Source organism: Cervus elaphus, chromosome 12, assembly GCF_910594005.1.
Source record: "Cervus elaphus chromosome 12, mCerEla1.1, whole genome shotgun sequence".
NCBI classification, from domain to species: domain Eukaryota; kingdom Metazoa; phylum Chordata; class Mammalia; order Artiodactyla; family Cervidae; genus Cervus; species Cervus elaphus.
Genome location: NC_057826.1, coordinates 64,106,215 through 64,127,354, shown reverse-complemented (window position 1 = coordinate 64,127,354; position 21,140 = coordinate 64,106,215). Strand labels below are relative to the sequence as shown.

General features: G+C 36.9%; 1 protein-coding gene across 3 annotated transcripts in view; it reads right to left on the bottom strand.

Annotated features, from left to right (window-relative positions):
• Nucleotides 1-21,140, bottom strand: part of INO80 (INO80 complex ATPase subunit) — a 121,287-nt gene that overhangs the window by 87,497 nt on the left and 12,650 nt on the right. For all 3 annotated transcript variants that reach the window (XM_043919201.1, XM_043919199.1, XM_043919200.1), the window contains exons 2-7: nt 6,758-6,943; nt 6,333-6,502; nt 6,174-6,241; nt 4,197-4,376; nt 1,681-1,801; nt 410-624 (exon numbers count right to left, since the gene is read on the bottom strand). In XM_043919201.1, coding sequence (XP_043775136.1) covers nt 410-624; nt 1,681-1,801; nt 4,197-4,376; nt 6,174-6,241; nt 6,333-6,502; nt 6,758-6,900 — 897 coding nt within the window. In that variant the 5' untranslated portion in view covers nt 6,901-6,943. The remainder of the gene's footprint in view (nt 1-409; nt 625-1,680; nt 1,802-4,196; nt 4,377-6,173; nt 6,242-6,332; nt 6,503-6,757; nt 6,944-21,140) is intronic.

Here is a 21,140-nt window from a genome sequence, read left to right as displayed (position 1 = left end):
ATGCTTATACATGTTTTTCCTAATCATTCACATTTTCTTCTAATACCTGTGATTATTCAGTAACATCCAAATGTTTACAGTGTCTAAGAAAACACATCTCCATCATTTTGTTTTAATCTCCTGTATGATCACTTTAAAATCAGCTGTCAAATCTCTATTGTTTTATGTAAGAAAATTGCATTCCTTCCTCAAAGAGGTCTCCCTCCATTTTTTTGGCAAAGGAGCACAACACAATTATCTTGTGAATCCTGATCAAACTCTAGAAAATCAATTAACCAAAGAGAGAACTATCCAGGATTCTCCCAATTCCAGTAGATAGTCTCTTCCTGAATCCTGTGAAAGAATCCAGCTCTCCCGGCTTCTCTTTGGAGGGCAGGCCGAGAAATTCTACCTGGAGGCACCGACTTACCTTTGGTAGTTCCTTTTTCACAATGCTGAGCCACACTTTCCTGCGACGGGCATTGAGCTGCTCAATGGATAAGTGCTTCTTCTTGGTGCCAGGAGGAGGTGCATCATGAGAGAACTTGGCAAAAACTTTGGTCTGGTGGTGGTGGCGACGAGGGGATTCTTCAGAGGAAAGCTCTTCATCTCTTCGCCTTTTCTTCTTCACTTTTTTCAACTTAGCTGCAAAGGAACAGACTCTCAGAAGGTTGCTTTTCTTCTTTTCCACAGAAGAAAGTCATAAAACAACCTTATCACTTTAAGAAAAATCAAGGTTCTTTTCTCATTCCACTTAGACTGGCAATGTTTATCCTTTTATCTATCCAGGTCCATGAATACTCCAAGAAGATCACACTACCTTGGAAAGGAACACTGGATACTCCCTCTGTTTATATGAATGAGAAATAAAAAAGAATGTTGAGAACTGAATTTGTTTTGAACCCAACAATAGGAAGGGAGGCTTACGAATTATCATGAGCTCAAGTAATGATCAGAAGGAAGGAAACATTTCTATTTGGTGGCAATGTGAGGCGACTAAAAAATAATAATAAATAATGCATTTGCTGATATGACACTAAGATCTGTGAAAAGAAAATTATACATGAAAGAAAAACCTAGCTTGAAAGGGAGGGTAAAAGGATGAGAAACTACAGAGATAAAACAAGGAGGATAGGGAAGGTGGCTAAAAAGAGTTTTTCTGAATAGCAATTTAGGGGAATAAAATCTGCCTAGTACAGATAGTCTAAAACTTTCCTTTCCTATTTCCTTCCTGATTTCCAGATGCTTGGAACTCAAGAGAGGAAAAGACATTTCCTGGCAAACATGCAAACAAACACTCCTGAAGATCAGGAGGTGATCTATTCTAAATCACTATATACAGCAACAGTTAAAACTTATTTCAAATACTTCAGGTTACTCCTCATACCTCCCTGTGTAACCAACTTCTTCCTCTCCCAGAATATTTTCACTATTTAGAAAGTATGTAGAAGAAAAAATTGGAATATGCTAATTGGCTTAAACCTCTGGCAAAGAATCTATAGTTCTCATGTCGTCATAATTCTAGAAAAGATCACAAACCAAATACAAAATAAGTTTAGTAATACTTAAAACTAGTAATGAGATAAAGGAGGCTAGGGTTTTTCAGATGAAGCAAATTTCTACTACATGGATTATGTTGAAAGTCCCAATGTACCTGAAACTAAGAAGGAGTAAAGGTAGAAGGCAAGTCAATATGCTTACCTTTAAGTTTCTTTTCTTCCTTGAATTTCTTTTTTTTGGGTCCTAGAAGGTGCCGCTGCTGCTCATAGAAAGGGTCATAGGTGGAGAGCAGCCCTGCACTGTAGTATTGGTATTGCTGCAACTAAAACATGCAAAGACATGATGCTTAGAAGAGCCCGTCTCTCTTACAGTTCAGTCTTCAAATCATCTCTATTAAAAAAAGCCGTTCCAGAGGAAAAACCACAGTTGCTACATATAGTATTCTTCCCACAGAGAGACCAATGAAGATCTAATACATCAAAGTGAATTATTTCCTTAACTTCAAAACAAAATGGTTTCACTGGCTATGCACACAGCAAGTTGTTGAAAATAACTTAAACAAACAAACAAACAAACAAAAATCCTTCATAATTCTGAGTCTCCACCAGAGTATTTACTTTGTCCTGACACATATTTGTCATTGCAGAAAGGTCTCCTCTTGAATTCATCAACAAGAAACAAACGTATTTCTATTACCAACAGGTCCTTAGACTTACTAAGATTCCTAACACCTGCTTTCCCAGCTCTTAGTTTTGTATGTGGTTTGAACAGTCCCCAGCCATCCAATTCCTCACTGTTTGACATCTTCTCTCTTCATTTCCCACTGAGAGAGTTTGACAACATTATACATAGTGTTTTTGTTACCAGAATTCAAACATATGAATAATCTACTTTTTTCTACCCAAAGAGTAATTAATCTTTTCAAACATTTCATTTAAATTGACCTCCACAGCTCAATGGGTAAATATGAAGATAAATAAATAAAATTAGGTAGTCCATTGTTGAATCTCTTTCCTGAATTATAGCCAAATGAATGGTCCAAGGACTGAACCTAGCATAAGAGTGCCGTGAAGAACTACTACAAGGTCTATTAAAACATTCATCAAACTGTAAACTTAAAATCTGTGAACTTTTCCACGTGTGCGTTTTACTTCAATTAAAAAAAACAACAAAAACAAATATTTTGAATGCTGCTGCTGCTGCTAAGTCGCTTCAGCCGTGTCCAACTCTGTGCGACCCCATAGACGGCAGCCCACCAGGCTCCCCTGTCCCTGGGACTCTCCAGGCAAGAACACTGGAGTGGGTTGCCATTTCCTTCTCCAATGCATGCATACATGCTAAGTCGCTTCAGTCGTGTCGAACTCTGTGCGACCCTATGGACAGCAGCCCCCAGGCTCCTCTATCCACAGGGTTCTCTAGGCAAGAATACTGCCATTTCCTTCTCCAGTATTTTGAATACCAACTGCCTTAGCACTGTACTTTAAGAGGGAACTCCCTGTCTAAGTCAGAAGTCATATATCTTACTATCTGTCACTTCTACAGGTTTATAACTTTTAACATATTATTCAGAGCTTTCTAAACTAACTTTGGACCTTAATGGTGGAAAGCTTTTAGGTCTTCAAATATCCTATTACTCATTATGTACAAAGTACTAAGACTTCTGACAAAAATCAGAAGGCATTGATAACAGCATTCAAATAGTTGCCACTTAAATCATCAATCTAATGTTATTATGTGAAGAAAGGGAGTTTTTCCAAGATACGAACACTTTCAAAAAAACTGCATTAAAAAAGCAACCATAAGAATTTTAAATGGTGCGGCTGCCTTGGAAAACAGCCTGACAGTTCCCCCAAAAGCTCAGTGTTACGATATGACCCAGTGATTCTTTTCCTTGGTATATGCTCAAGAGAAATAAAACATATGCTCACAGAGAAAACCTATACACAAATCTTCATGGCAGTATTATTCATAAGCACCAAAAAGTGAAACAACTTAATATTCATAGCTATGATCCATAAAGCTCAAAAAGTAGAAGCAATCCAATTAGTTATCAAATGATGCATGGATAAATAAAATACATTATGTCCATACAATGGAATATTATTTGGTAATAAAAAGGAATGAGGTACTAATGATACATGTTACAACATGAATGAACTCTGAAAACATTATGCCAAGTGAGAGAAGCTGGACATAAAGCACCACATGTTCCATTTGTACAAAATGTCTAGACTAGGCAATTTATAGAGAAATGGTGGATTGATAGCTGCCTGGAGCAGAGCAGAATGAAGAGAATGAGAGGGGAGTTCCCTAGTGGCCAAGAGGTTAAGATTCCATGCTTTCATTTCCATGGTCCAGGTCAATCTCTTATCAGGGAACTGCGATTCCTTAAGCTAAAAGGTACAGCCAAAACTAAAAAAAATTTTTTGAAAAACAGAATGAAGAGCAAGAACTAAGGGGAATGAGACTTCTTTTTGAAGAAAATATTCTGAAATTAGATAGTGATGACAGTTACAAATTCTAGAATATACCAAGAACAACTGAAGGGTGTACTATTAAAAGACTGAACTTTTTTGGCATGTGAAATGTTTTTCAATTATTAGAACAACTACAACCACCATGTAAATAGAAAGTTACAAAGATATAGTTATAATTAATATAAACCAGAGGATAAATACACAGCATGAAAACCTGAGATTTCTCCTGGAACTCTTTACCTCCTTCTCTTTACTATACTTATTCTGGTGAAGTTTCTTATATTTGTGCAGTCGCAACATATTATGAAGATCTTCTCTGTTGAGACTGAGTTCTTCCTCTTCATCATCATCATCTTCTTCTTCATCGTTGTCTTCACTATGAGAATCTGCCTCACTGGATTCATCACTCAGCAGAATGCTCTGAAAAAGGGAGGAAATGGAAATGGAACCTCTGATATGAAACAATTACTTTCATAATCCAAGGATTTTCTCCCCCAGTTTTCAAAATGACAAAAACAGCTGGAGGATAATCATTCTAGTTTCCCTTATACTATTCTTTACCAATTCAACTGAAAAACAAAAAGATATCAATTAAACCTACTGATTCCCAAGTAAAAAGCACTAAAACATGAGAAATGCTATCAAAAGCAACAAGGCTAAATTTCACTTAGTACATATACTACACATAAGATAATTTAACTAAATGTCAAATTCCAAGACAAAAAACTAAACAAAAGCTAAAAAACTAGTATAGCGTAAAAGGGAATATAGAATGCTAGTTGTGATGGCTGATAAAGGAGAAACAACCCCAAAATCCATTAACTGACGAATGGATAAACAAAACGTGGTGTTATCCATATAACAAACTATTATTTGGCAACTGAAATGAAGGAACGAGTACTGAAATGTGCCACAACATGAATGAACCTTGAAAACATTACGCTAAGTAAAAGAAGCCAGACAAAAAAGGCCACATTTAATGTTTCCATTTATATGAAATGTCTAGAATAGGCAAATCCACAGAGACAGAAAACAGATTAATGGTTGTGAAGGGCTGGGGAAAGTAGAGAATGAGTAACTGCTAATGAGTAGAATTTCTTTCTGGAGTGATGAAAATGCTCTTGAATTAGACAGTGGTGATGGCTGCAATAACTTTATGAACGTGCTCAAAATTATTAAATTATAAATTTTAAAAGGGAATATTTAATGGCATGTGAATTACATCTTGATTTTTAAAAGTGTGACAGTGAAGCACAGAGTTTATTGCACTCCCAACAGTTTAAAACCTCACTGACATGAAGCAAATCAGGACTTTATCACGTGAGTCTTTTAAATGCCTTGGTAATAAAAATGAAAGGATAACTTTAAACTACATTGAACTCTTCACAAGAAAAGTATAAAATATAGAGAAATAATTAGTTTCATTAGAAGAAAGGCTATCCTTAATTGAACCAAGCTGACAGTAATCTTGTAAGAGTGTAAATGAGACTACACCACTCCCTTGCTTACAAATACTCCAATTGCTTACCACTGTAAAAAAAAAAGAGTTAAAATACAAATTCCTCAACACAGTGTACAAGGCCCAACACGATAAGCTAACCTCAGCTTCTACTGTCCTCTTACTGTGCTCCAGCTATTATCAGCCTTCTTTACTTCCCCAAACATACCAAGTTGCTTCCTCTCTCAGGACTTCTGCCCTTTTTCCTTCTTACTGAAATGCTTTTATCTTAAACCTTCACAGAGTTCTCTCTGATCATTCAGCTAAAATGTTACCTCTTTAAAGAAACTTTTTATTTACTTACTACAGGCTCACTCCCTCCATTAGAATGTAAGCTACTTGGGGTAGGAACTCAATGCATCTATGTACAATAATGTTGCCCAAGGCAGGATGCTTCAATCAACATCTGCTGAATGAATGAACTACTCAGGTACTAATAAAAAAATAAATTGTGGTTACAAGCCAGTAAAGGTAAGGATCTTACCTGATATATTTTTGTACTCCCTTGCTTAGCACAGGGCTTTAGTCCTAAAAACTTTGTTAAAATGAACTTTGGTGAGTCCTCTAGACTTTTCTCTATAATCTCTTAAAACACCACTCAGAATAAAAGACTCATGTCTAGGAAAATCTCTGCCAGTATACCAAAATTAATCAGTTACTTTCCTATTTGTAATTTTAGTGGGTTATTTAAATTATAAATGTTCTACCTTATCTCTTACCTTTAGCCACTTTCTGCTTTTCTTCAACTTAGAGAAGTTATATAAATTCCCTTTGTCAAATTTTGATTCTGTGTAAAGAAACACAAAGAATAAGAAAAAACGAAACGACAACTGCCCCAAGAGAACTGATAGTTCAAAAAGGGATCTCACCACACTGACCTGACTGCAGAACTCCATTCAATGAGTATGTGTTTAACATTTCAGAATTGCTTGCTCCAGAAGTCTCACCAAGCAATGAATTTGGAGGTTCTTCCTTAACTTGTATCAAGGGATCCCCAGACTGGGGCAATAGAGGATTATTGTCATCCAGTCCATCTTCACTTTCATCACTACAAATTAAAGAATGATGAATCCACAATAAAAACTGACCTAGCAAAATATTATAATTTATGGTTAGTAGACTAAACACTTTACAGAAGAAATTTATCCTTTGGTTAAGTTGACTGTATTTTATTTTAAAGAAAGAAGGAAAAAAAAAATCAAACATTCTAAAACCAGTAAGATATTTTAACCCTAAAATCTACAGGAATAATGGGAATCAGAAATGTGGTAAAACATTACATTGGGAAGATGGAATACCATACCTAGAAATATTCCTGTTGAAGATGGCTGATGTTTGTCGCAGGAAATGGTCCAACCGGAGGGCCCTCTCCAGGTATTGAAGGTAGAGGGGCTTTGCCAGCTCAGTGCAGCCGCCATCGTCCCCGGCACCCAACTCCGAGGCCATAGAACAAATCTGTCTTCATGCACAAGGGTTTCCGACTGCACGGCTGCAGAATGGAGATAAGTAGTAAAAAGATGAAATGCTATTCCCTCTCCCTTTATTTTGCCTGCTTGCTATCAATGTGAAGAGAAACCAGAATATAAGTCTACAGATGATAAGGCACTGTCTCCTAATGCAAAGGAAGAAGTTAAAAGGATGAAAAAAAAAATCAAAATATAGAAATACTGTCATCTGTCATAACGAAAATTCATGATACTTTTCTGAAACAGTGCCTTAAAATTTATACTCAATTCTCTTTCACCCTACAATTAATAACTACTCACAACTATCCAAATCTGTACCATAAATTCACTGTTGTACATCTCATAGAGGAGCACTTGTTCTCAGCATCACCCTTCCAAACAGCTACCTCCTTTTTCATTTTGTACTTACATTCATTCATATGTGTGAGGTAGTAATTGTAATCCATTTACAAGGGATTAGATACACTGGCAAAGTATTTTATTACATACTCTTTTATAAATATGTCATTAAATATAAAGATTTAGAGATGATTTTAAAAACTGGAGCAAAGAGAATAAAAGTGAGAGTAAGAAACCTGAGCATTTTCTTTGCTACCTTACGCTGTTAAGGAGAAAGTCAGAGTCAGGACATCGTCACTAGAGAATCGACATGACCACTTTCCCCCAACAGTCTTTCATGTAACATCTCCTATCTTATAACTGGAGTTATGGGGTTGAGCCAGGATTAAATAATGGGACAATACAGAGCAATTAGCCCACCCTCTGATATACAGTGAGTACTCAACAAATATTAAATTATTTTGTAAAGTTGATAATCCAATAAATTCAGGTATAATCTTTAAAGGAAACCAAGATATCTTTATTTTGAGTTGTCTTCTCTTTTTATTATGAAGCATTAGTCACTCAGTCATGTCAGACTCTTTGTGACCCCATGGACTGCAGTCTGCCAGGCTCTTCTGTCGATGGGATTCTCCAGGCAAGAATATTGGAGTGGGTTACCATTCCCTTTTCCAGGAGATCTTCCCAACCCAGGTCTCCAGCACTGCAGGCAAATTTTTTACCACTTAGCCACCAGAGAAGGGGCCTTTTTATTTTTATTATAGATTTTAAAATTTTCCTAATATAATCTTTCTCTTATATTCCCTTAATTTTTTCTTAAGAGGATGTTAAAAATTCTCCCAATTGTGCTACAGATTCAACATAATCCCTATCAAAATCCCAGCAGGCCTTTCTCCTCCCCCCACCCCAGAAATTGACAAGCTGATTCTTAAATTTATATGGAAACTCAAAGAACCTAGAATAGTCAAAATAATTCTGGAAAAGAACAGGACTGAATGATTTATACCGCCTGATTTTAAATGTATTTATAAGAAAGCTACAGTCACTAGGACAGTGTGATACTTGTATAAGGATAACCACACAGACCAATGAAATAGATCTGAAAAATCCAGAAATAAACCTCATATTTACGGCAATTAATTTTCAATGAAGGTGCCAAGGCAATTTCAGTGGGGGAAAGGATAGTCTTTTCAACAAATTGTGCTGGACAACTGAATATAACACATACAAAAAACTGAATTTAAACCATTTACCTCATACCATGCAAAAAAAATTCAAAATGGTTCAGAGATCCAGGTGTAAAATCTCAAAATACAGAACTTCGTTCTACAAGAAAAAAACCATCATAATTTCAGATGTGTCTTTATAAAGAACTCTGGTAACAAAATAAGATAACTCAAGTAAAAAATATGCAAATGACTTTGGACAGATATTTTACCAAAGAAGATATACAAATGATTAATAGAACATGGAGATGCTCAACATCAAAAACTGCAAATTAAAATTACAGACGGATACCATTTACACCCACTAGAACGGTTCTGGTAAAAAGATCATAATTGCTAGTGAAGATGTGGAGAAACTGAAACCCTCATACATTGCTGGTGAAAATGTAAAATATTATAGCCACTACTGAAAAGTTAGGCAGTTGCTTGAAAATTTGAATACAGAGCTACCATGTGATCTAGCACTTCCACTCTTTGTTATCTATTCAAAAGAAATAAAAACACACATCCACCATTTAAAGCCTTTTATGTGAATGTTCACAGCAATATTATTTATAATAGTCAAAAACCGAAATAATCTAAATGTCTATCAGATAGTGAATGGACAAACAAAATGTGGCCTGGACAATGGAATACTAATCAGCAATAAAAAGGAATAAACAATTCATAAATGCAATAACATGAACGAGCCTCAAAATTTTGTTAAAAGAAGGGAGACACCAAAGACCACATACTGTAAGATTACATTTATATAAAACACCCAGAAAAAGAAACCTATAGATACACAAGGTAGGACAGTGGTTTGCTGGAGGTGTAAAGGGGGAGTGACTACAAAAGGATACTAGAGAACTTTTTTTAGGCGAGTTGGAAATGTTTTAAACCAACACTGTAGTGATGGTTGCACAATTCCGTAATTTTGCTAAAAAAATCATTGAATTATAACTTAAACAAGGTGAATTTCAAGGCATATAAAATATCAGCCTTGGTAACAAAGTAAACAATGTCAAAAATACTTAAAATACTTTTTATCAAAGTCTTTATAAAAATCTTTTAAAGTTCTTTTTTTAAAATAAAAGACTTCAATACATTCTACTTTTCAAATGAGGCCTAATATTTACCCATTCCACATGACTCCAAAGAAACTTGGTGTTTACAAGCAAAGGGGCTTCCCTGGCGGTACAGTGGTGAGAACTCACCCGCCAATGCAGAGGACACGTTCTAGCCCTGGCCTGGGGAAGATTCCACACGCCGCAGAGCAGCTAAGCCCATGGGCCACAACTACTGAGCCCACATGCTGCAACTACTGAAGCCCATGTCCTACAGCCTGTGTTCTACGACAAAAGAGAAGCCACTGCAATGAGAAGCCTGTGTACTGCAACGAAGAGTAGCCCCCTCTCGCCACAATTAGAGAAAGCCTGTGTACAGTAATAAAGATGCAGTGAGACCAAAAATAAAAACAAATAAATAAATAAAATAAAGCAAGGGATTTCCTCAGTTGTCCAATAGCTAAGACTCTGCATTCCCAGTGCAGGGGGTCCAGGTTCAAGCCCAGATCAGGGAACTAGATCCCACATGCTGCGACTAAGATCCAGCGCAGCCAAATAAATAAAAGTAACCATTAAAAAAAAAAAAAACTATTTAAAAAAATAAAGCAAAACTATCTTAGATAATAATATAACACATTCAATATATATACAAATAAAAGCACATCAAGCTGCTACTTGGAAGACCTAGACAGTCATTTTTCCAAAGAAGACATATAGATGGCCAACAGGCATGTGAAAATATGCAACAATGCTAACTATCAGGGAAATGCAAATCAAAACTACAATGAGGTATCACCTCACACCCATCAGAATGGTCACTAACAAAAAGTCTACAAGTAATAAATGCTGAAGAGGGTATGGAGGAAAGGGAATACTTCTACTTTGCTGGTTTATCTGCTGGTTTACAAACTGGTTTATCTGCTGTGGAAAACAACATGCAGTTACCATATGATCCAGCAATACCACTCTTGGATATATACACAAAAGTGATGAAAATTCTAATTCAAAAAGATAAATGCACTCCAATGTTCATAGCACTATTCATAACAGCCAAAACATGGAAGCAACAGATGAACAGATAAAGATGTGGTATATATGTTGCAGCAACATGGATGGACCTAGAGAGTACCATACTAAGTGAAGGCAAACAGAGAAAGACAAGTATTATTATGACATCACATACATGGAATCTAAAAAATAATACAAATGAACTTATTTACAAAACAGAAACAGACTCACAGAGAAAACAAACTTATGGTTACCAAAGGGGAAAGAGGGAGGGGAGTAAGTTAGGGGTACTGAATAACAGATATACATCACTGTATTAAAATAAACAAAAAGAATTTATTGTGTTACTGAACCATTTTCTGTACACCTGAAACTAACACAATACGATTAATCATCTATCAGTTCAGATCAGTTCAGTTCAGTCGCTCAGTCGTGTCCAACTCTTTGCAACCCCACGAATCGCAGCATGCCAGGCCTCCCTGTCCATCACCAACTCCCGGAGTTTACTCAAACTCATGTCCATCGAGTCGGTGATGCCATCCAGCCATCTCATCTTCTGTCGTCCCCTTCTCCTCCTGCCCCCAATCCCTCCCAGCATCAGGGTCTTTTCCAATGAGTCAACTCACCCTAATCATCTATAGTTCCATAAAAAAATAAAAGATTGCTGCTTGGCTCCCTCCTAAGGTCTTATCACAAAATAACTGATATTATTAGGCTTTACTTAATTTGCCTGATAATGATCTTAATTAAGGGACTGTGAAGGTATGACTACAAAGAAACACTAGGTAATTCAAAAGGAACTATTTCTTAAATAGTTCCTTAGTACCTAGGCTGCATACTAAACATGAACTCAAAACCAGTTAAGTCGAGGAAACATCAGTTATTTGTATGGTCTTACAAGGCTCAGTGTGCCCCCTTGGGAAGCCCCAATCCTTTCGTCTGATTCTCCCAGAATCACCCCTGTTAGCACATTACCACTGACAGCTGAAACAACAAACATGAAACAGCACTCTCTTATTTCCACAAAACTAAAGGAGGAGGTGTATGAAGTTCTTCACAAGAAGTTTTATGATGACATCTGGAGAGTCAATATTTTTAAAGTATTTGATTAGATTTTGTCATAAAATATACATAACATAAAATTTACCATTTTAATCCCTATTAAGTAGAAAATTCAATAGCATACACAAATTAAGAACACCCTGAAAATGCTTCTAAACTTCCTGTCAGATCCATCCCCATCTTGATGTGAAGAGCACCTTTTAAGATTCATCTAACCACAGGCTATCACTGCAATTTCAAAGGATGAAAAAACTATTAATATATGATGTCAGAGCAATGCACCACTGAGTGACCTGGTCCATACCCTGAACTCTGGTTCTTTAACCCTGATTACCCTGCAACTTGGACTGTGATCACCCTTTAGTTCCTAAATAAAGCTTGATATCCATGGTAAAGTATCTGCTTTCAAATCAAACCCACATACATCAGACTTACCTACCTATGTCCATGTATGGTCCTAGGCTGACTGCTTTGCATTCTCTAATCACTGCTATGCCTTTATGGATACTGCCTTGCCCTTATTCTATAAATAACATCTCTGTAAGATAAGTCTCACCATGCTGAGATGAAATCTCTCAAAGACAAAATGAGATACCCTGTTTCAGGAAACACTTTCAGATTATTCTTAGCCAAAACCTTCCTCTTCTTTGAACATCTATATGGTTATTTACAGAAAGGATGGCACTTACATGATCTTACAGTTGACTAACTGTACATACACATGTATGCCTTAGCTCCCTTACTAAATAAACTTGCTAAACTATTTGGGCAAAGAATCCCTATCTAATGAACCCATCTGGTTCTGATATTTAAAAATGACCATATTAATTTGCTTTTCAAAACATAGTCTTAAATGTCAAGGCTACAAAACTCTAGTTCTACTTTCTATATAAAGACAATCTGTAGTCAATGACCACAGGTCCCCACGTCCATCCTGGACACAAGACTTGCGGAAAAAAGTTCAAATAAGACAAATCAAAAGATAACAAAAGTCAGGTAACAGAAACTTAAGCAGAATGGATTCAATCATTTATTATCCTGTTGAACAACAGGAGAATGCATGAACTGAATGAATACCTTTCAGGGAATCCTCCATAAAATTGATCTCTCAGGTAAGCTTAGATAAATATGGGGATAGGAGAGATCAAGGCGTTACTTCTAGACAAGAAGCTGAAGGACACCTGCACCAACTGCCAATTCTTAGCTGAGAATTTCCATCCTCCCCCAAATGAAAGACCTAACAGGGAAAGCCATCCTATTTCTGAATAGGGGTGAGCTAACAGGCTCTGTTCAATGGTAGCCTAATCTAAGAAACTGTTTTTAGTTTAGATTTTAATTTTTTTTTAAGGGAAAGGGGTGAGTTCTAATCTTTATTTCTCAATAGCAATGACAATAACATGATATATCACGACCACCTCATAAAATACTAAAATTACAATTCTGGCTATTAAGTATTTGTCATAAGACCTAAACATTTAGACTTTCCATAATTTTCACCCCCAATTTCTCTTTATAAATATTGCCCCAAGTTAATTTCACACCAGTTATTTAGAGAACCATTTCCCAAAGTTTGCTTCTCTAAGTACTAGCTCAATATTAATAAATGACCATGGATACTAAAAATATTGGGTTTCCCTGGTAGCTCAGCTGGTAAAGAATCCGTCTGCAATGCAGGAGACCCAGGTTCGATTCCTGGTTCAGGAAGATCTGCTGGAGAAGGGATAAGCTACCCACTCCAGCATTCCTGGGTATCCCTGGTGGCTCAGCTGGTAAAGAATCCGCCTGCAATGTGGGAGACCTGGGTTCAATCCCTGGGTTGGCAAGATCCCCTGGAGAAGGGAAAGGCTGCCTACTCTAGTATTCTGGCCTAGAGAACTCCATGGACTGTGTAGTCCATGGGGTCGCAAAGAGTCGGACATGAATGAATGACTTTCACTTTCATTAAAAATATTAATGCATTAAACTCAGACTTAAGATTCTTCATATTTCCAATATGCTAATGTGCTTAGTCTCTTTCCAACAGGAATTCTCAATTTATTTGACCATTTTATGGCAAAATCACTCATCAAAATGTTTAAGAGAAGACCAGATTGAGAATGACTGATCTAGTCAGATATCTAAAGATAGTTCAATCATAAATGCCTTTAGGAAGTAATTCCTGGTGGGAGCGAGGTTCAAGAAGGAGGGGAAAATACGTATACCTATGGCTGATTCATGTTGATATATGGCAGAAACCAACACAATAGTAAAAAGCAATCCTCCTCCAGTTAAAAATAAATATTTAAAAAGAAATAACTCCTAAATTTATCTATATTAGTACAGAAAAGGCTGAATTAAAGTACAACTCTTATGAAAGCTATACCTTTAAAGCATTTTAAGAACTGAAGACAGTCTATAGCAGGTTATATAGGCTAAAGTTCTAAAAGGCCAAATATTAAGGTAACAGAACAATTGGATTTCCCACCTGCACTCCTCCATAACTCAGGCAATCTATAACCCAAATCTATTATGACTGAATGTGACTTACTGAGTTCAGAGCCACAGGCTACATTAACAATCTGCAGGGCCATGGCACAAATAGCAGGATCAGGCCAAATAAATAAACTTCGTAATATTTTTAAAGATACAAATAGACCAAAAAAGAATGCAGACGTTATTTTCACATGAATATTAAAGTCACATTTCACTCATTCAGCTATTCAATCGCTGAACTCAGTGTAGAAAAAGATATTCCTTCAGCGATTTTAGTCTAACAGAGAATGTAAAGCTAGAACATAAATAACCACAATAAAAAGCATACATGGGAAGTTATTTAAGAGATGTACAGATAAAAGTGCAATGGAAGTTCAGGAAAAAAACTTCCTGAACATATGAGTGTCAGACTGTGTTAAATGCTAAACAAGGAATCTGCTTGATTTACAAATATCTATAACTCTGAATTACAACAACACAAGAGAAGACTCTACATATGGACATCACCAGATGGTCAACACCGAAATCAGACTGATTATATTCTTTGCAGCCAAAGATGGAGAAGCTCTATACAGTCAGCAAAAACAAGACTGTGAGCTGACTGTGGCTCAGATAACGAACTCCTTATTGCCAAACTCAGACTTACATTCAAGAAAGTAGGGAAAACCACTAGACCATTCAGGTATGACCTAAATCAAATCCCTTATGATTATACAGTGGAAGTGACAAATAGATTCAAGGGACTAGATCTGATAGAGTGGCTGACAAACTATGGATGGAGGTTCGTGACATTGTACAGGAGACAGGGATCAAGAAAAAAAAAATGCAAAAAAGCAAAATTGCTCTCTGAGGAGGCCTTACAAAGAGCTGTGAAAAGAAGAGAAGCAAAAAACAAAGGAGAAAAGGAAAGATATACCCATTTGAATGCAGAGTTCCAAAGAATAGCAAGGAGAGATAAGAAAGCCTTCCTCGGTGATCAGTGCAAAGAAATAGGGAAAAATAATAGAATGGGAAAGACTAGAGATCTCTTTAAGAAAATTAGAGATACCAAGGGAACATTTCATGCAAAGATGGGCTCAATAAAGGACAGAAATGGTAGGGACCTAACAGAAACAGAAGATATTAAGAAAAGATAGCAAGAATAAACAGAACTGTACAAAAAAGATCTTCATGACCCAGAAGATTACAATGGTGTGATCACTCACCTAGAGCTAGACATCCTGGAATGTGAAGTCAAGTGGGCCTTAGGAAGCATCACTACAAACAAAGTTAGTGCAGGTGATGGAATTCCAGTTGAGCTATTTCAATCCTAAAAGATGATGCTGTGAAAGTGCTGCACTCAATATGCCAGCACATTTGGAAAACTCAGCAGTGGCTACAGGACTGGAAAAGGTCAGTTTTCATTCCAATCCCAAAGAAAGGCAATCCCAAAGAATGCTCAAACTACCACACAATTGCACTCATCTCACACCCTAGTAAAGTAATGCTCAAAATTCTCCAAGCCGGGCTTCAACAATACGTGAACCGTGAACTTCCAGATGTTCAAACTGGTTTTAGAAAAGGCAGAGGAAAAAAAAAAAAGAAAAGGCAGAGGAACCAGAGATCAAATTACCAACATCCGCTGGATCAACGAAAAGGCAAGGGAGTTCCAGAAAAACATCTATTTTTGCTTTATTGACCATGCCAAAGCCTTTGACTGTGTGGATCACAACAAACTGCGGAAAATTCTGAAAGAGATGGGAATACCAGACCACCTGACTTGCCTCTTAGAAACCTGTATGCAGGTCAGGAAGCAACAGTTAGAACTGGACATGGAACAACAGACTGGTTCCAAATAGGAAAAGGAGTACATCAAGGCTGTATATTGTCACCCTGCTTATTAAACTTATATGCAGAGTACATCATGAGAAACGCTGGGCTGGATGAAGCATAAGCTGGAATCAAGATTGCCAGGAGAAATATCAATAACCTCATGTGCAGATGACACCACCCTTATGGCAGAAGGTGAAGAACTAAAGAGCCTCTTGATGAAAGTGAAAGAGGAGAGTGAAAAAGTTGGCTTGAAACTCAACATTCAGAAAACTAAGATCATGGCATCTGGTCCCATCACTTCATGGAAAATAGATGGGGAGACAGTGGAAACAGTGGTAGACTTTATTTTGGGGGGCTCCAAAATCACTGCAGATGATGACTGCAGCCATGAAATTAAAAGATGCTTACTTCTTGGAAGGAGTTATGACCAACCTAGGCAGCATATTAAAAAGCAGAGACATTACTTTGCTGACAAAGGTCAATCTCGTCAAGACTATGGTTTTTCTAGCAGTCATGTATGGATGTGAGAGTTGGACTATAAAGAAAGCTGAGCACCTAAGAATTGATGCTTTTGAACTGTGGTGTTGGAGAAGACTTTTGAGAGTACCTTGGATTGGAGATCCAACCAGTCCATCCTAAAGGAAATCAGTCCTGAGTGTTCATTGGAAGGACTGATGTTAAAGCTGAAACTCCAATACTCTGGCCACCTGATGCGAAGAACTGACTTATTGGAAAAGTCCCTGATGCTGGGAAAGATTGAAGGAGGGAGGAGAAGTGGACGACAGAGGATGAGATGGTTGGATGGCATCACCAACTCAATGGACATGAGTTTGAGTAAACTCTAGGAGATGGTGATGGACAGGGAGGCCTGACATGCTGTAGTCCATGCAGTAGCAAAGAGTTGGACACGACTGAGCGACTGAACTGAACTGATAACTGTGAATGAGGAGACAGCAGAGTTTAGGATATGGATCCTTCTGTACTATCTAATGAATAAAAAACAAAAAGTGTGATGAATACAATCACCTAAAATTTAATGCTTCCAACCACAAAGAAAAATCCAGGCCAACTGTCCTCACCAGTGAATTTTACCAAACATTTAAAGTAGAATTAATACCAATCCTTCACAAAGTCTTCCAGATAACAGAAAAGAAACTCTGTGACATCTGCATTATCTTGATTTTAAAACCTGGCAAAGACATCACAAGAAAACTACAGTCAGCCCTCCATATCCCAGATAGAGCCCACGGATACAGAGGGCTGACTATTCCATTTTATAGAAGGGACCTGAACTTCCACAAATTCTGGTATTTGCAGGGGATCCTGGAATCAATCCCCCATGGGTACCAAGGTAAGACTATATAGACTATAACCCTTTTAATATAGATACAAAATCCTCAACAAGATACAGCTGACCCATGAAGAACATGGGGATTTGGGGGCACTGATCCTCCTTGCAGTTGAAAATTCACATATCATGCAGTTCTGTGCCTAAGGTTCCATATCCACAGTTCTGCATCTATGGATTCAACCAACCACAGATGGTGCAGTATGCAGTTATTTTTTCAATAATTATTTTTCATAATCCACATATAAGTGAGTCCATGCAGTTCAAACTCTTGTTTTTCAAGGGTCAACTACATCATACACAGAATCCAACAACATATAAAAAGAATTACACACCATTACTAAAGTAGAATTTATCCTAGGAATGTAAAGTTGGTGTCATACCTGCAAATCAATGTGTTACACCTCATTAAAGCACAAAATTCACTTGATCATCTCAACAGAAACAGAAAAATGATTTGACAAAATTCAACACCATTTCAAAATAAAAGTCAACAAACTAGGAACAGTCTTCACTACTGGCAGCCCAGTGTTTAAGACTCCATGCTTCCACTGCAGGGGGGCACAGGTTCCATCCCTGGCTGGAGAACTAAGATCCCACAGGCCACAGAGTGCTGCCAAAAAATAAAACTTTAAAAAAAAAGGGGGGGGGGGGGACTCCCTCAACCTGATAAAGGACACTGACACAAAACAGAGCTAACACCATACCTAACAGGCATGTTAGGGGAAGACAGGATGCTTCCCCTTTAAGATCAGGAACAAGACACGGCTGTCTGCTTTCACAACCTCTGTTCAGAGCTGGACTGAAAAGTCTAGCTAGGGCAATTAGGAAAAGGAAGGGAGGGAGGGAGAGAGTGGTGGCAGGCACCCAGATTCAAAAGAAAGAAGTAAAACTACATTTACAGATGACATGATCTTGTACATAGAGTAGATAACACTAAGGAAGGCTCTAAAAAATGATTAGAACTAATAAGCAAGCTCAGTTATCTTGTAGGATACAAGATCAAAATACAAAAATAAAAAAAAAAAATACAAAAATCAATTATATTTTTATATACTGGCAACGAACAATCTGAAAGAAAAACTAAGAAAATAATTCCACTTATATTATCATCAAAAAGAACAAATCCTTAACCAAAGAACTGCAAGACACTGTTGAAAGAAATTAAAAGAACTAAAAAAATGACAATATCCCACAGTTCATGGATCAAATGATTTAACATTTTTAACATGTCAACAATACACAGATTAAATTTAATTCCTATCAAAAATCCAAGCTGCCTTTTTCAAAGAAATAGACAAGCTGATTCTAAAATTCAGGGAATTCCCTGGTGATCCAGTGGTTAGAACTCAACACTTTCACTGCTGTGGTCCAGGTTTCATTGCTGGTCAGGGAACTAAGAGCCTGTAAGTCACAGTGCAGCCAAAAAAGTAAATAAAAAATAAAGTAAAATTCATATGGAAATGTAAGGGACCTAGGACAGCCAAAATAATCTTTAAAATGACAAAGTTGGAGAATTCATACTTTGATTTAAAAATTATCCACACAGCTGAAGTAGTTATTAAGCTATATGGTGCTGACATAAGGTGAGAAACATAGATCAATGGAACAACTGAGAGTCCAGAAATAAACCCTTACATTTAGAGTCAACTGATGTCCAACAAGGGTGTCAAGATAATCCAGTGGGGAAAGACCAGCCTTTTGAACAAATGGTGCAATGACAACTGTACAGCAACGTACAAAAGAATGAAGCTGGAACTCTTCCTTACACTACACACAAAAAATTAACTCAGAAGAGATCATACACCTAAATTTAAGAGCTAAAAGTATAAAACTCTTAGAAGAAAACATTAGAAAAAATCTTCATGACCTTGGATGAGGTAACAGTTTCTTAGATAATATACCAAGAGCAACAGCAACAAAAGGAAAAACAAAAGTCCAAAAAGATAAATTGGACTTATCATCTTTAGTGCTTTAAAGGATACTATCAAGAAATTGAAAATTCACTAATAGGAGAAAATACTTACAAATCATATATCTGATAAGGAATTGACTGATATCCAGAATATTTTACAAAGCTCTTAAAACACAGTAATAAAAAGGTACTCAAATTAAAAATGGACAAAGGACTTTGCTGGCAGTCAAATTAAAAATGGACAAAGAGGACTTTGCTGGCAGTCCAGTGGTTAAGACTCTGCACTTCCAGTGCAGTGGATGCAGGTTTCATGCCTGGCCAGGAAACTAGGAAGATTCCCCATGCTGTCTGGCAAAAACAATTTTTTTAATTAATTAAAAATCGGAAAAGGATGTGAATAAATATTCTTCCCAAGGGGATATTTCAATGGCTAAAAGTACATGAAAAGATGCTTCAACATCATTAGAGATCAGGAAAATACAGCGCAAATCCACAGTAAAAACCACATGGATGATTATAATAGAAAAGACAGACAGTAACAAGTGTTAGCAAAGACATACAGAAACTGGAACCTTCATACACTGCTAGCAGGAATGTAAAATGGTGCAGCCATTTAGGAAATGTCTGACAGTTTTTCAAGTAGTTGAACATATGTTTACCTTTGTCCCAGCAAATCCACTTCTAGGTATACCCAAGAGAAACGAAAATATATGTCTGCAAAAAAAGTTAAGACTAGAATCTTCATACTAATATTCACAACAGCCAAAAGGTGGAAACAACACTAATGTCCATCAACTGGATAAATGGATAAATAAAATGTGGTATATCCATACAATGGAATATTAATTGGCATTAGAAAGAGTCGGAATAAGTACTAACGGACACTGTAACACAGATGAACTTTAAAAACATTATATACTAAGTAAACAAGCCAGTCAACAAAGCCCTGGTATTGTTTGATTAATTTATGAGGTATCCAGAACCGGCAGCTCCACAGGAAACAAAAAGTGATCAGTGACTGTGTGGGACAGGAAGTTGGGACAGGGTTAAGCAGGGGCTTCTCTGGTGGCTCAGTGGTGAAGAACCCACCAGCCAAAGCAGGAGGCACAAGAGACCCAAGTTCAATGCCTGGCTCGGGCAGATTCCCCTGGAGAAGGAAATGGCAACCCACCCCAGTATTCCTGCCTGACTTTTTCCATGGATAGAGAAGCCTGCCGGGATACAGTCCACATGGGGTCTCAAAAGAGTCAGATACTACCTAGTGACTAAACAGCAAGTGGGGAATGGAATGTGACTGCTAATAAACAGAGGTTTCTTTGGGAGCTGATGAAAAGGTTCTGACACTAAGGTGACTATTGCCAACTCTGTGAATAAATTAAAACCAATGAATACACTAAAATTATATACATTTTAAATGGTTACTTTTATCAACCAGAAATTATATCTCAATAAATGTTACAAAGCGTCATTTCTGCACAGAAAAAAAGTTTAAAAGTAAGCAAAAATTATTTGCAACACTATACAAATTTAAATATCATATGGAGGGTTCTTACAAAATTCTAACAGTAGTAGAATACCTCTAGCCCACAGAACCTACTGGATAATTTTGCTTAAAAAGATTGTTACTATTATTATCCCACTTAAGGTAAGGAACCAAAGTCTTACATGTTAAGTAACTAACTTGCTCAAGTTCATACCACTTTAATAGGGAATGTGGATTTGAATCCAAACAATCTGACTCCTGAGTCCTCACCTTAAACTAGAAGACTATAAGACTAGAAATTTACTATATAAAGGGAATCATACCACATGGGGTCACAAAGAGTCGGACACAACTGAGTGACTGAACAATAACAAATACTGTATATATACTTTTGTATCTGAATTCTTTGAGGTTTTCTTAGTATGTTTCTGAGATTCATCCATGTTACTACATACAGTTCAGTCCTTTTTGTTGCTGAATCAGATTCCATTACAAGAATGAATATAATC